At 36.3% G+C, this 15,000-nt stretch overlaps 3 protein-coding genes across 3 annotated transcripts; all 3 read left to right on the forward strand.

Annotated features, from left to right (window-relative positions):
- Positions 1 to 5: 5 nt before the first annotated feature.
- Positions 6 to 1,000, forward strand: LOC137655524 (GATA zinc finger domain-containing protein 14-like). The gene is made up of 2 exons (XM_068389421.1): positions 6 to 153; positions 435 to 1,000. The coding sequence occupies exons 1-2, from the start codon at positions 6 to 8 to the stop codon at positions 998 to 1,000; spliced, it is 714 nt and encodes a 237-aa protein (XP_068245522.1).
- Positions 1,001 to 1,078: 78 nt separating this feature from the next.
- LOC137655525 (serine-aspartate repeat-containing protein I-like) lies at positions 1,079 to 3,074 on the forward strand. Its single transcript, XM_068389422.1, has 2 exons — positions 1,079 to 2,493; positions 2,597 to 3,074. Exons 1-2 carry the CDS (start codon positions 1,079 to 1,081, stop codon positions 3,072 to 3,074), a joined length of 1,893 nt encoding a protein of 630 aa, XP_068245523.1.
- Positions 3,075 to 3,094: 20 nt separating this feature from the next.
- Positions 3,095 to 3,736, forward strand: LOC137655526 (cylicin-1-like). Its single transcript, XM_068389424.1, has one exon. The coding sequence runs from the start codon at positions 3,095 to 3,097 to the stop codon at positions 3,734 to 3,736; it is 642 nt and encodes a 213-aa protein (XP_068245525.1).
- Positions 3,737 to 15,000: the final 11,264 nt, after the last annotated feature.

A 15,000-nucleotide genomic window follows, 5' to 3' on the forward strand; every position in this document is an offset into this window, starting at 1 on the left:
CAGCAATGACGCCAATAAACAAGCACACGACAGCAATGACGCGTATAAACAGGTACAACGACAGCAATGAAGCAAATAAACAAGCGCATGACAGCAATGACACGTATAAACAAGTACACGACAGCAATGACGCAAATAAACAAGCGCACGACAGTGACAGCAATGACGCAAAATAAACAAGCGCATGACAATGACAGCAATGAACGCAAATAAACAAGCGCACGACAGCGACCGCAACGACGCAAATAAACAAGCGCATGAGAGCAATGACGCAAATAAACAAGCGCATGACATCAATGTTGCGTATAAACAAGTACACGACAGCAAGGACGCAAATAAACAAGCCAAAGACAGCAACGACGCAAATAAAAAAGCGCATGAGAGAAATTGACGCAAATAAACAAGCACAAGACAGCAACGATGCAAATAACAAGTGCACGGGAGCAACGACGCAAATAAACAAGCACAAGACAGCAACGATGCAAATAAACAAGCGCACGAGAGCAACGACGCAAATAAACAAGCACAAGACAGCAACGATGCAAATAAACAAGCGCACGAGAGCAACGACGCAAATAAACAAGCACAAGACAGCAACGATGCAAATAAACAAGCGCACGAGAGCAACGACGCAAATAAACAAGCACAAGACAGCAACGACGCAAATAACAAGCGCACGAGAGAAATGACGCAAAATAAACAAGCACAAGACAGCAACGACGCAAATAAACAAGCGCATGAGAGAAATGACGCAAATAAACAAGCACAAGACAGCAACGATGCAAATAAACAAGCGCACGAGAGCAACGACGCAAATAAACAAGCACAAGACAGCAACGACGCAAATAAACAAGCACAAGACAGCAACGACGCAAATAAACAAGCGCATGAGAGAAATGACGCAAATAAACAAGCACAAGACAGCAGCGATGCAAATAAACAAGCGCACAAGAGCAACGACGCAAATAAACAAGCACAAGACAGCAACGACGCAAAATAAACAAGCGCACGAGAGAAATGACGCAAATAAACAAGCACAAGACAGCAACCGACGCAAATAAACAAGCGCACGAGAGAAATGACGCAAATAAACAAGCACAAGACAGCAACGACGCAAATAAACAAGCGCACGAGAGCAACGACGCAAATAAACAAGCACAAGACAGCAACGATGCAAATAAAAAAAGCGCACGAGAGCAACGACGCAAATAAACAAGCACAAGACAGCAACGACGCAAATAAACAAGCGCACGAGAGAAATGACGCAAATAAACAAGCACAAGACAGCAACGACGCAAATAAACAAGCGCATGAGAGAAATGACGCAAATAAACAAGCACAAGACAGCAACGATGCAAATAAACAAGCGCACGAGAGCAACGACGCAAATAAACAAGCACAAGACAGCAACGACGTAAATAAACAAGCGCACGAGAGAAATGACGCAAATAAACAAGCACAAGACAGCAACGACGCAAATAACAAGCGCATGAGAGAAATGACGCAAATAAACAAGCACAAGACAGCAACGATGCAAATAAACAAGCACAAGACAGCAACGATGCAAATAAACAAAGCACAAGACAGCAACGACGCAAATAAACAAGCACAAGACAGCAACGATGCAAATAAACAAGCGCACGAGAGCAACGACGCAAATAAACAAGCACAAGACAGCAACGACGCAAATAAACAAGCACAAGACAGCAACGACGCAAATAAACAAGCGCATGAGAGAAATGACGCAAATAAACAAGCACAAGACAGCAACGACGCAAATAAACAAGCGCATGAGAGAAATGACGCAAATAAACAAGCACAAGACAGCAGCGATGCAAATAAACAAGCGCACGAGAGCAACGACGCAAATAAACAAGCACAAGACAGCAACGACGCAAATAAACAAGCACAAGACAGCAACGACGCAAATAAACAAGCGCATGAGAGAAATGACGCAAATAAACAAGCACAAGACAGCAGCGATGCATATAAACAAGCGCACGAGAGCAACGACGCAAATAAACAAGCACAAGACAGCAGCGATGTAAATAAACAAGCGCACGAGAGCAACGACGCAAATAAACAAGCACAAGACAGCAACGACGCAAATAAACAAGCGCATGAGAGAAATGACGCAAATAAACAAGCACAAGACAGCAGCGATGCAAATAACAAGCGCACGAGAGCAACGACGCAAATAAACAAGCACAAGACAGCAACGACGCAAATAAACAAGCACAAGACAGCAACGACGCAAATAAACAAGCGCATGAGAGAAATGACGCAAATAAACAAGCACAAGACAGCAGCGATGCATATAAACAAGCGCACGAGAGCAACGACGCAAATAAACAAGCACAAGACAGCAACGACGCAAATAAACAAGCGCACGAGAGAAATGACGCAAATAAACAAGCACAAGACAGCAACGACGCAAATAAACAAGCGCATGAGAGAAATGACGCAAATAAACAAGCACAAGACAGCAGCGATGCAAATAAACAAGCGCACGAGAGCAACGACGCAAATAAACAAGCACAAGACAGCAACGACGCAAATAAACAAGCACAAGACAGCAACGACGCAAATAAACAAGCACAAGACAGCAACGACGGCAAATAAAACAAGCGCATGAGAGAAATGACGCAAATAAACAAGCACAAGACAGCAGCGATGCATATAAACAAGCGCACGAGAGCAACGACGCAAATAAACAAGCACAAGACAGCAGCGATGCATATAAACAAGCGCACGAGAGCAACGACGCAAATAAACAAGCACAAGACAGCAACGACGCAAATAAACAAGCGCATGAGAGAAATGACGCAAATAAACAAGCACAAGACAGCAGCGATGCATATAAACAAGCGCACGAGAGCAACGACGCAAATAAACAAGCACAAGACAGCAGCGATGTAAATAAACAAGCGCACGAGAGCAACGACGCAAATAAACAAGCACAAGACAGCAACGACGCAAATAAACAAGCGCATGAGAGAAATGACGCAAATAAACAAGCACAAGACAGCAGCGATGCAAATAAACAAGCGCACGAGAGCAACGACGCAAAATAAACAAGCACAAGACAGCAGCGATGCAAATAAACAAGCGCACGAGAGCAACGACGCAAATAAACAAGCACAAGACAGCAGCGATGCATATAAACAAGCGCACGAGAGCAACGACGCAAATAAACAAGCACAAGACAGCAACGACGCACAATAAACAAGCGCATGAGAGAAATGACGCAAATAAACAAGCACAAGACAGCAACGACGCAAATAAACAAGCGCATGAGAGAAATGACGCAAATAAACAAGCACAAGACAGCAGCGATGCAAATAAACAAGCGCACGAGAGCAACGACGCAAATAAACAAGCACAAGACAGCAGCGATGCAAATAAACAAGCGCACGAGAGCAACGACGCAAATAAACAAGCACAAGACAGCAGCGATGCATATAAACAAGCGCACGAGAGCAACGACGCAAATAAACAAGCACAAGACAGCAACGACGCAAATAAACAAGCGCATGAGAGAAATGACGCAAATAAACAAGCACAAGACAGCAGCGATGCATATAAACAAGCGCACGAGAGCAACGACGCAAATAAACAAGCACAAGACAGCAGCGATGCATATAAACAAGCGCACGAGAGCAACGACGCAAATAAACAAGCACAAGACAGCAGCGATGCATATAAACAGAGCGCACGAGAGCAACGACGCAAATAAACAAGCACAAGACAGCAGCGATGCATATAAAACAAGCGCACGAGAGCAACGACGCAAATAAACAAGCACAAGACTGCAACGACGCAAATAAACAAGCGCATGAGAGAAATGACGCAAATAAACAAGCACAAGACAGCAGCGATGCATATAAACCAAGCGCACGAGAGCAACGACGCAAATAAACAAGCACAAGACAGCAGCGATGCATATATAAAACAAGCGCACGAGAGCAACGACGCCAATAAACAAGCACAAGACAGCAGCGATGCATATAAACAAGCGCACGAGAGCAACGACGCAAATATAAACAAGCGCACGATGTCAATGGCACCTGGTTAACAAAGCTAAGAAATCGATGGCTAAGAAAGAAGGCCAGGGAAACATAAGAATAAAACTCCTCTTTGAAGGAGATTAATGTCTTATCCTCCTGGTTGTGACGAGAAAAAAGAAAAAAAAATAGGAAATAAAAAAAAAGCAAACAATATGTTGCTGCCAACTATTGACAGAAGCATCCGGAGCGGGTTTCAATAAAATGGAATTTGGGGGATATAATTGAGTTACTCCAGACTACAGCCCTCATGTGTATATAACTCCATAACAACACATTCCTATAAAAAAAAAAAAGGTGGGATTTCATTTTAACCAAAATAACTTTCGGGAATTGGACACATTTCTGATAAAGTGCTCTGAACTGAAAAAAACTCATTACTGACACTAAGTAGGGTGTTTTTATTTTCATCAATGAATAACTAATAATGTTTATTTCATCATTTTGAGAAACATAAGGCCAATGATATCTGCTTTATAGTTCGTAAATGAAGTACACTCTGAACTGAAAAAACTCATTAATGACACTAAGTAGTGTGTTTTTTTTATCAATGAATAACTAATAATGTTTATTTCATTATTATGAGAAGTGAACATTAGGCCAATTATATCTGCTTTATAGTTCGTAAATGAAGTATACTCTGAACTGAAAAAAACTCATTACTGACACTAAGTAGGGTGTTTTTTTTATTAATGAATAACTAATAATGTTTATTTCATCATTTTGAGAAACATAATGCCAATGATATCTGCTTTTTATAGTTTGTAAATGAAGTACACTCTGAACTGAAAAAACTCATTACTGACACTAGGTAGGGTGTTTTTTTTATTAATGAATAACTAATAATGTTTATTTCATCATTTTGAGAAACATAAGGCCAATGATAACTGCTTTATAATTTTTAAATGAAGTACATTCATTTGCATTGTTATTTGGCGAGCGAACATGACATATATATACTTCATCTATTTGGAAGAATGAATACTTTGATATATTTTTACAGGAATAGCCGGCTTTCATTTGCTTTTCTATTTTTCGTATCAGTCGAAGTCCTTTCTTTTATCTTTGAGTTTATTCATTCGTATTTAGCTTTTGTTTATCTTGTGGTTATTCTTGAGAAAAAAATCTCTTGAGTTGCTAGGTTTTAAATCGAGTAGTTCCTTTTTTTTGCTCTCTCTCTCTCTCTCTCTCTCTCTCTCTCTCTCTCTCTCTCTCTCTCTCTCTTTCAAGTCCTTTCTTTTATCTTTGAATTTATTCATTCGCATTTTGCTTTTTGTTTTCCTTGTGGCTATTCTTAAGAAATAAAAATCTTATCTGTTCTCTCTCTCTCTCTCTCTCTCTCTCTCTCTCTCTCTCTCTCATTTTTGTGCCTTACACAATATTGCTTCTGAAAAATCGGTTAACCTACCTAAAAGTACCCCCCTCTCTCTCTCTCTCTCTCTCTCTCTCTCTCTCTCTCTTCAAGTCCTTTCTTTTATCTTTGAATTTATTCATTCGCATTTTGCCTTTTGTTTTTCTTGTGGCTATTCTTAAGAAATAAAAATCTTATCTGTTCTCTCTCTCTCTCTCTCTCTCTCTCTCTCTCTCTCTCATTTTTGTGTCTTAAACAGTATTGCTTCTGAAAAATCGGTTAACCAACCTAAAAGTATCTCTCTCTCTCTCTCTCTCTCTCTCTCTCTCTCTCTCTCTCGATATATGTTAAACACAAATTAGCTTATATAACCCCTATTTTCAAAAGTGGATCAAGACTAGAGGCAAGCAATTATAGACCTGTTAGTCTAACATCACATATTATGAAAGTGTATGAGAGGGTAATAAAAAAGAAAATAATGAACCATTTGGTCAAAAATAATTTGTTTAATATGGGTCAACACGGTTTCGTACCTGGAAAAAGTACACAGACCCAACTGATAGCACACTATGAAAACATATACAAAAATATGATAAATGAAAAAGACACAGATGTGATATATCTAGATTTTGCAAAAGCTTTGACAAGGTAGACCATAACATATTGGAGAAAAAAATGAGAAAGCATAATATTGTGGAAAGATAGGAAAATGGGTAAAAGAATTCCTGCAAAACAGAAAACAGATAGTGGTTGCAAATGACGAGAAATCAGATGAAGCCCAGGTAATATCGGGTGTGCCACAAGGTACGGTATTAGCTGCACTGCTGTTTGTTATTATGATCTCAGACATAGACTGTGATGTTGAAAACTCCATAGCGAGAAGTTTCGCCGATGACACAAGAATAAGTAGAGAAATTACTTGTGATGAAGATAGGAACTCACTACAAAGAGATCTAAACAAAATATATGAATGGGCGGAGATAAATAGGATGGTATTTAACTCCGATAAATTCGAATCAATAAATTATGGAAACAGAGAAGGAATGGTGTATGCATACAAGGGACCTAATAATGAGACAATCACAAACAAGGAAGCAATTAAAGACCTTGGTGTAATTTTAAATAGGAATATGTTATGCAACGACCAAATAGCAACACTGTTGGCTAAATGTAAAGCAAAAATGGGAATGTTATTCAGACACTTTAAAACAAGAAAAGCTGAACACATGATTATGCTTTACAAAACTTATGTGCGTAGTACACTCGAGTACTGCAATGTGATATGGTACCCACACTACCAAAAGGATATTGCGCAAATAGAGAGTGTACAAAGGTCCTATACTGCTAGAATAGAAGAAGTTAAGGACCTTGACTACTGGGAAAGACTGCAATTTTTAAAACTATACAGTCTAGAAAGGAGAAGAGAACACTACATGATAATACAAGCATGGAAGCAAATAGAAGGAATTACTGAAAACATCATGGAGCTTAAAATATCAGAAAGAGCAAGCCGAGGTAGATTAATAGTGCCAAAAAATATTCCAGGTAAACTGAGAAAGGCGCACAGGACATTAATCCACTACGCACCAGCATCGATAATGCAGCGACTATTTAATGTGCTGCCAGCTCATCTAAGAAACATATCAGGAGTGAGCGTAGATGTGTTTAAGAATAAGCTCGATAAATACCTAAGATGCATCCCAGACCATCCAAGACTGGAAGATGCAAAATACACCGGAAGATGCATTAGCAACTCTCTGGTGGATATACGAGGTGCCTCACACTGAGGGACCTGGGGGAACCCAAACAAAAAATAAGGCAATAAGGTAAGGCTCTCTCTCTCTCTCCTCTCTCTCTCTCTCTCTCTCTCTCTCTCTAGAAATATCTTCTAGTTTCATTTATTCATTTCCATATCTAGTTTTATAGTTTATTGATTATCTTAATCCTTTCATGGTAAACAATCAGATCGGAATCTTCCCCAAGAGCAAAGACTTAATTCTAAATTACCACCAGAATTATTATTATCATTATTATTATTATTATTATTATTATTTATTATTATTATTAGTACTAGCCAAGCTACAATTCTAGTTGGAAAAGCAAGATGCTATAAGCCAAAGGGCTCCAACAGGGAAAAATAGCTCAGTGAGGAAAGGAAATAAGGAAATAAATAAATGATGAGAATAAATTAACAATATATCATTCTAAAAACTGTAATTTCAAAATAATTTGTTGCCATAAACAGTATGTTTCATTCAATGGTGTTATTATTTCTTTTGCTGATATTAATAGCAAAGATTATGTTTGAAGATTTTTTAAGGCAAGTAATATGTCGGCGTAACATGAACATATATAAAGTTTTATTAAAAGTAATTGCTATCTCAGTGGTGTTAATTTTTTTAATTAACTTTTTCTATTGTTCTTATTGTCTTTTTCTCTTCATTGCTATAATCCGCCAGTAACTGGGAAAGGGACATACTTCATGCAAAAGGTTATGGAGACCATATCATTCATAATTCTTCTTTAATTGGTAACATACCAATACACATTATTAATGAATAGATATTAGATACAAAATAAGAGTCTTTATCATAGATCGCACACTAATATCCACTTTATTTACACAAAATCTCAAAACGTAGAATTAATTGAAAAAAATATTATGAGAAAAATTATATCAACACATCGAAATAGACATAAGATACAAAATAAGTCTTTGTCATAGATCAAAATTAACACTCACTTTATTTATACAAAACCTCGAAAACTATAGTATTAGGTTAAAAAAAATAAGATAAAAAATATATCAACACTTAATGAAATACTAGAAAAATACTAATGCGTTTACATATTTCGAAAAAAAAAAATCGGATACAGAACAGGTACTTGGAAAAGAGACAAAAAATAAGATAAAAAAAAATATATCAACACTTAATGAAAAACTTGAAAAATACTAATGCGTTTACATATTTCGAAAAAAAAAAAGAATTCAGATATAGAACAGGTACTTAAAAAAGAGACAAAAAAAATTTCGGTTACAGAACAGGTACTTGGAAAAGAGATAAAAAAAAAAAAATTTGTAAAACATGACCAAACGTTATTCATCATTCATATATTCGAATGTAGCTCACATCCTCTCGTTCCGGCAGCGCTAGAGCGCTTCCGGAACCTTGGTTTATTTAAATGCGACAATTAGCGCAGAAATTTTGGGTTTTACAGCAACAGTTTTGCTGTCTCAATTATTCTTATGATAACCAAAGTGTTATTTGTTTACTGTCAATTTAGCTCATTATCATCGTCATCATCATTTTCTCCTACGCCTATTGACGCAAAAGGCCTCGGTTAGATTTCGCCAGTCGTCCCTATCTCGAGCTTTTAATTCAATACTTCTCCATGCATCATCTCCTATTTCATGCTTCCATTTCCTCCTACGCCAATTGACGCAAAAGGCCTCGGTTAGATTTCGCCAGTCGTCTCTATCTCGAGCTTTTAATTCAATACTTCTCCATTCATCATCTCCTATTTCACGCTTCATAGTCCTCAGCCATGTAGACCTGGGTTTTCCAATTATTTTAGTGCCTTGTGGAGCCCAGTAGTTTGGTGAACTAATCTCTCTTGGGGATAAGTTACAGTTTATAAAACTAGTTGTTTCCTTGGTCTTCGACAAACAGTAAGTTTTATTTTAGTTTAAACAATCAAGGAATAGTGAATCGATAGATTTAAATATATCAGAATAGATTGACATAGTGGATTACACCAATGGCTAAAATTCAACGTATAAAATTATAATTTTGAATTAAGAAGTTTCAAAAAATATAAAAAAAAAAAAACAGATAATTAAAAACCATTTTCATTGGCTACATCTACTCAGTAGTTGCTTAAATAAATACCTTGAGCCTTTGTGCCTATAATATGAAAGACCAAATTAGATTGATATTAAACAAATAAAAAGTATCATCGAGGCTTAATATGTTTAACTCAGCCACTAAGGTGGGGGCGGGGGGGGGGGCAAGCCAGCCTTCAACTTGGTGCCGGTCCCAAGCCCGGGTAAATGGGGAGGGTTGGCGGCAAGAAAGGCATCCGGCCATGAAAAATTTGCCAAAACGAATATGGACAGTGAATATTATCAGATAAAATTAATGCTAGATGGAGAAAGCTGGCCACAAACATCAACCCCACATAGATGTGGGAAAAGATGCAGACAAAAAAGAAGATCGAGGCGTAATATGTTTATTCTAAATATGGCAACATAATCTCTTATTAATGCCATGAAGAAGAAAATAGATATAAAAATCCTCCTTTGCTTACTTACTTTACTTACTTTGATGGCTGCTTTTCCGGTCCCATACAGCAGTGGAACTCCACTCTCTACAGGACCTCCACTGTCGTTTTACCTTGTTCGTTCAGAGTATTTAACGTTTCATATCGCGTATTGTTCATTTACTGTTAAATCGTCACTGTCAAAAGACTCATGAAATAAGAAAGTCTTCAGTTTCCTCTTGAAAGCCTTAATGTCTTCAATCATTCGAATGTTTTGTGGGAGCTTATTATATAGTCTTGGGGCCGCATATTTAAAGGCTCTGGAACCTAAAGTGGACATATATCTAGGTTCCAACAGTTTGAAGCCATCTGTAACTATTCTCGTGTCGACACGATTTGTTAGCTGCACAATGTGTAGCAATTCTTTTAAGTATTTTGGACGCCCGGTTCTGATAACTGGGTGGGTTATTGTACATATTTTAAATTCAATTCTCGCTTTAATCGGCAGCCAGTATGTTTAAGGGAGTTTTTTTCTAATTCCTATATGTGTTGCTTACAAGGGACAGAGTATTTTAGTATGCTGCAGCAATAAAAAATGTAAAATACGAGTTTTTTTTTTTTTTCATTTTGGGGGCATAATCTTATTCAGAGAGTTCATTATAATGCAATGATGACCAAACGAAGTGTTGAAGTGGTTGATATCATAATCATAATCTTCGTAAAGTTAAAAAAAATATGATTATTATTCAAAATGAATTGATAAGCTGATAAAATTTAAACTATCTTATGACTTTACAATTGAACTTACTAATATTTAATTATATGATATTTTAGATCCTTGGCCGCTTCGAAATTATACACCGTGATCAACTGATTTGAAAATACATGAGTAGGGATACCTTAACATGAAGAAGGGCTTTTTGTATCGCCATGATTAGCAAAGCTTTACTATAATAAATTTTTTTTAGTGAGGCAGATTTATACCAACTCCCCGAGGTGCCCTTTTAGCTCGGAAAATTTTCCTGATCGCTGATTGGTTGGACAAGATAATTCTAACCAATCAGATCGCAGGAAACTTTTCCGAGCTAAAAGGGCAACACTGCGAGTCCAGTGCAAATGCGCCTCATTAAAAAAGATTAACTATAGTCATGGTTCCCCCTTACTGGCTGCCAGCGCAATAACCCATGTCTTACTATAGGCAGGGCAATCTTGTACCTACCTACCTACCTACTAGTCAGGGTTACCCATACTAGGTTGGTTTGCTGTGAACGATCACACTAGTCTCCAACCTAATCAATCCGCAGTGGCCAGCATAGTGATGGAAATGGCCAAACCACAGACATGACCAAGGACATGACTGTGACCTTTGTCCTGGAAACAGCTGCAATTTTGTAGTTATTGTTATTGTTGACTTGGAACAAGGTGTATTAACTGAAAATGTTTGTCTAATTTTTCTCATGGAAGTACTTTCTTTTACCCAACAAAGTTTTTAGGGTTATGGTGGCCGATGTGGTAACGTCCCTGACTGGTGAACGCCAGACTGAGGTTCGAATCCCGCTCAAACTGGTTAGTTTCTTTGGTCGTTGCAACCTTACCATCCTTGTGAGCTAGGGATGAGGGGTTTGGGGGAGCCTATAGGTCTAACTGCTGAGTTATCAGCAGCCATTGCCTGGCCTTCCTTAGCCCTAGCTTGGGTGAAGAGGAGGCTTGGGCGCTGATCATATATATACATGGTCAGTCTCTAAGGGTATTGTTCAGCTCGATAGGGCAATGTCACTGTCCCTTGCCACTGCGATTCATGGGCTGCCTTTAAACCTTTATGTTCTTTCTTTTGCCCAACCACGTTTGGAGATTTAAGGTGGTATACCATCAATTAAGGAAAACGAGCCTAATCTACTTTAAAAGACTTATATCAATCCTTCGAGCAATGGGACTCATTACTAAACCTCTAGACTGGATCATATACTTATCATTTTTCTTCTATTATCATTACTCATATTTAATGTACCCCTTGATCACATTTTCGTCAAATAGTAAATAGTAGAGAAATGTATAACGAGAATATTCTAAATTTCTACCAATACTATTCCTTTTCGTCAGATTTTAAAATAGTGAAGAAAATCAAAGAAAAACATCGACCGATATATTAGGACGGTAATTATCATGACAAGTGATTGTAGTCACTCGAGAAGTAATTTTTCACGTGACTTCTTGGTTTTTTAGAAGATAATAGTTTCCTGTGAAAAGATAAATTTCATTGGAAAGATATGGATCAATTCATTTTCAATTTCAGGAAATTGATTACCATGTAGGAATTCTTTCCCTAGGAATGAATGCAGGTACGGTATGTTTATATCTGTTGGAGTCAGTGTCTCCATATACAGTATCTTTTTCGAATAATTGACTTTACATTATTATTATTATTATTATTATTATTATTATTATCATTATTATTATTATTATTATCATTGTTGTTGTTGTTATTATTATCATTATTATTATTATTATTATTATTATTATTATTATTATTGTTGTTGTTGTTGTTGTTGTTGTTGTTGTTGTTATTATTATTAAAAGTTATTTTCATTATTATCATTATTATTATTATCATTATTATTATTAAAAGTTATTATTATTATTATTATTATTATTATTATTATTATTACTTGCTAAGTTACAACCCTAGTTGGAAATGCAGAATGCTATAAGCCCGAAGGCTCCAACTAGGAAAAGAGCAAAGTGAGGAAAGAAAATATGGAAACTACAAGAAAATTAATTAACAGTTAATATAAATTATTTTAAGAACAGCAACAACATTAAAATAAATATTTCATATATAAAGTATAATTTTTTTTTAAAGCAAGAGGAAGAAAAATAAGATAGAATAGTGCCCGAGTGTACACTCAAGCAAGAGAACTCTGGCCCAAGACAATGAAAGACTGGAATAGACTAAGACAATTCATATCCTGGAAATTATACTTCTATCTCACAGAGTCAAACTTCAATTAATCTCGATAACAAAATACAAAATAAATATAACGATAGTCTTTTATTTGTTTTCTTTTCAAATCAAGTCATCTTTTTTATGATCGTAGTGTCAAATGAGCAATTGGGCATTTCTGTTCAAGAAGTCTCATTTGGATAAATTATACTCTCTCTCTCTCTCTCTCTCTCTCTCTCTCTCTCTCTCTCTCTCTCTCTCTCTCTCTCTCTCTCTCCTCTCTCTCTCTCTCATGAGCGTTGCTTATTTTAAAACTTCTACAAATTGCTGTTTACCGTTTTTAGAAATGAATATAGGGACGTAATCTACCAATAGAAAATAAGAAATAGTGTTAGGAGAGAGAGAGAGAGAGAGAGAGAGAGAGAGAGAGAGAGAGAGAGAGAGAGAGAGAGAGAAACCGGGTGGTTGAATCATGTGCGTTATGCTTTCAATATCTAAAGATAATCTGTAAATCAAATCATATCACATCTGCTAGAAATCAGATGAGCTTTTCTTATCAAAATATATTTTTTCAACTCTTTTATAGATACTTTAACTAACTCACTATACTCTAGCAATAGTTACATCTCGCATTTGTTAATAAAATGAATAGCTAGTGAAGTCGTTCAAACCTCTGGACTGACGCTTCTTCAGTCAATATTTCCTGATTAATTATATAAGTTTTCTATTAAATCATCTTTCGTTTGAGGAAATATCGATAAGGAAGAGTAAGGTATCGGACATATGAGCGGACTGTATTAAGATGATAGTAATGAAGATGATAGAAGATCACATCTTGTCAAGACGAACAATTGGACAAAATCAGTCGACAGCTTCTTCACGAGAGAGAGAGAGAGAGAGAGAGAGAGAGAGAGAGAGAGAGAGAGAGGTGGAAGGGGTAGAGAGAAAGGTAGAGGGGGGGAGAGAGAGGTGGAAGGGGAGAGAGAGAGAGAAAGATGGAAGGGGAAATAGAGAGAAAGAGAGAGAGAGAGAGAGAGAGAGAGAGGTGGAAGGGGGGAAGAGAGAGAGATAGAGAGGTGGTAGGGGGAAAAGAGAGAGAGCGAGAGAGGTGGAAAGGGGGAGAAAGAAAGGTGGAAGGGGAGAGAGAGAGAGAGAGAAAGAGAGAGAGAGAAAGAGAGAGAGAGAAAGAGAGAGAGAGAGATAGAAAGAGAGAAAGGTGGATAGGGGGAGAAAGAAAGGTGGAAGGGGAGAGAGAGAGAGAGAGAGAGAGAGAGAGAGAGAGAGAGAAGAGCGAGTGAAAACCCGAACGAAAATTCCAGCGAAAATGTTTGAAAATCACCTCTATCTCTCTCTTTTTTTTTTATCCCAGGCGCTAGGCGTGTTTGTCTAATTAATTTTTAATGAGAGATAGCGTTCATTCCAGGCTAAAATTGCAATCAATATTTGTACCGGGAGTTGATTATGTCGTCTAGAGAGAGAGAGAGAGAGAGAGAGAGAGAGAGAGAGAGAGAGAGAGAGATTCACTTTGGCCGGGGAAAGAAATTCACTGATGATTAAAGAAAAAAGGGGAGGAAGAAATGTTGAGATCGTCCAATATAAACAAGTCCTTTGGGCTTCTTTTTCTTCTTCTTCTCCTTCTTTTTCGTCTTCTTCTTCTTCTTCTCCTCCTTCTTTTTCGTCTTCTTCTTCTTCTTCTTCTTCTCCTTTGTGTTATTTCTGAATTGTTCTTATGATTTCCTTATTTCTCGGTCTGTCTTACAATTCTACAATACAGATATATACAAAAATTACTTACACATACGCACACACATACAGTATATATCATATATATATATATATATATATATATATATATATATATATACATATATATATATATATATATATATATATATATATATTAGTGTGTGTGTTTGCGAGTGAGTGTACATTATATATATATATATATATATATATATATATATATATATAATTATATACGTGTGTATATATATACTATATATATGTATATATATATAATATATATATGCTATATATGTATATATATATGAATATAGTATTGCCTATATACATTATGTACATTATATATATATATATATATATATATATGTGTGTACATTATGTACAATATATATATATATATATATATGTACATTATGTACATTATATATATATATATATATATATATATATATATATATGTACATTATGTACATTATATATATATATATATATATATATGTATATATATACTATATATATGTATATATCTATATATATTATATGTATACTATATATATGTATATATCTATATATATTATATGTATACTATATATATGTATATATATGAATATTGTATTGCCTATATACATACATATATATGT

This window comes from Palaemon carinicauda, chromosome 16 (assembly GCF_036898095.1).
Source record: "Palaemon carinicauda isolate YSFRI2023 chromosome 16, ASM3689809v2, whole genome shotgun sequence".
In the NCBI taxonomy this organism is placed as follows: Eukaryota; Metazoa; Arthropoda; class Malacostraca; order Decapoda; family Palaemonidae; genus Palaemon; species Palaemon carinicauda.

Excerpts from the sequence above, each read along its gene's own strand:
- LOC137655524 (XM_068389421.1), top strand. The coding sequence starts at position 6 with ATGACGCCAATAAACAAGCACACGACAGCAATGACGCGTATAAACAGG. Across the intron at positions 154-434 it reads AAATAAACAAGCGCACGACA|TGCACGGGAGCAACGACGCA; the intron begins GTGACAGCAATG and ends GCAAATAACAAG.
- LOC137655525 (XM_068389422.1), top strand. The coding sequence starts at position 1,079 with ATGACGCAAATAAACAAGCACAAGACAGCAACGACGCAAATAAACAAG. Across the intron at positions 2,494-2,596 it reads AAGCACAAGACAGCAGCGAT|CACAAGACAGCAACGACGGC; the intron begins GCAAATAAACAA and ends CAAATAAACAAG.
- LOC137655526 (XM_068389424.1), top strand. The coding sequence starts at position 3,095 with ATGCAAATAAACAAGCGCACGAGAGCAACGACGCAAATAAACAAGCAC.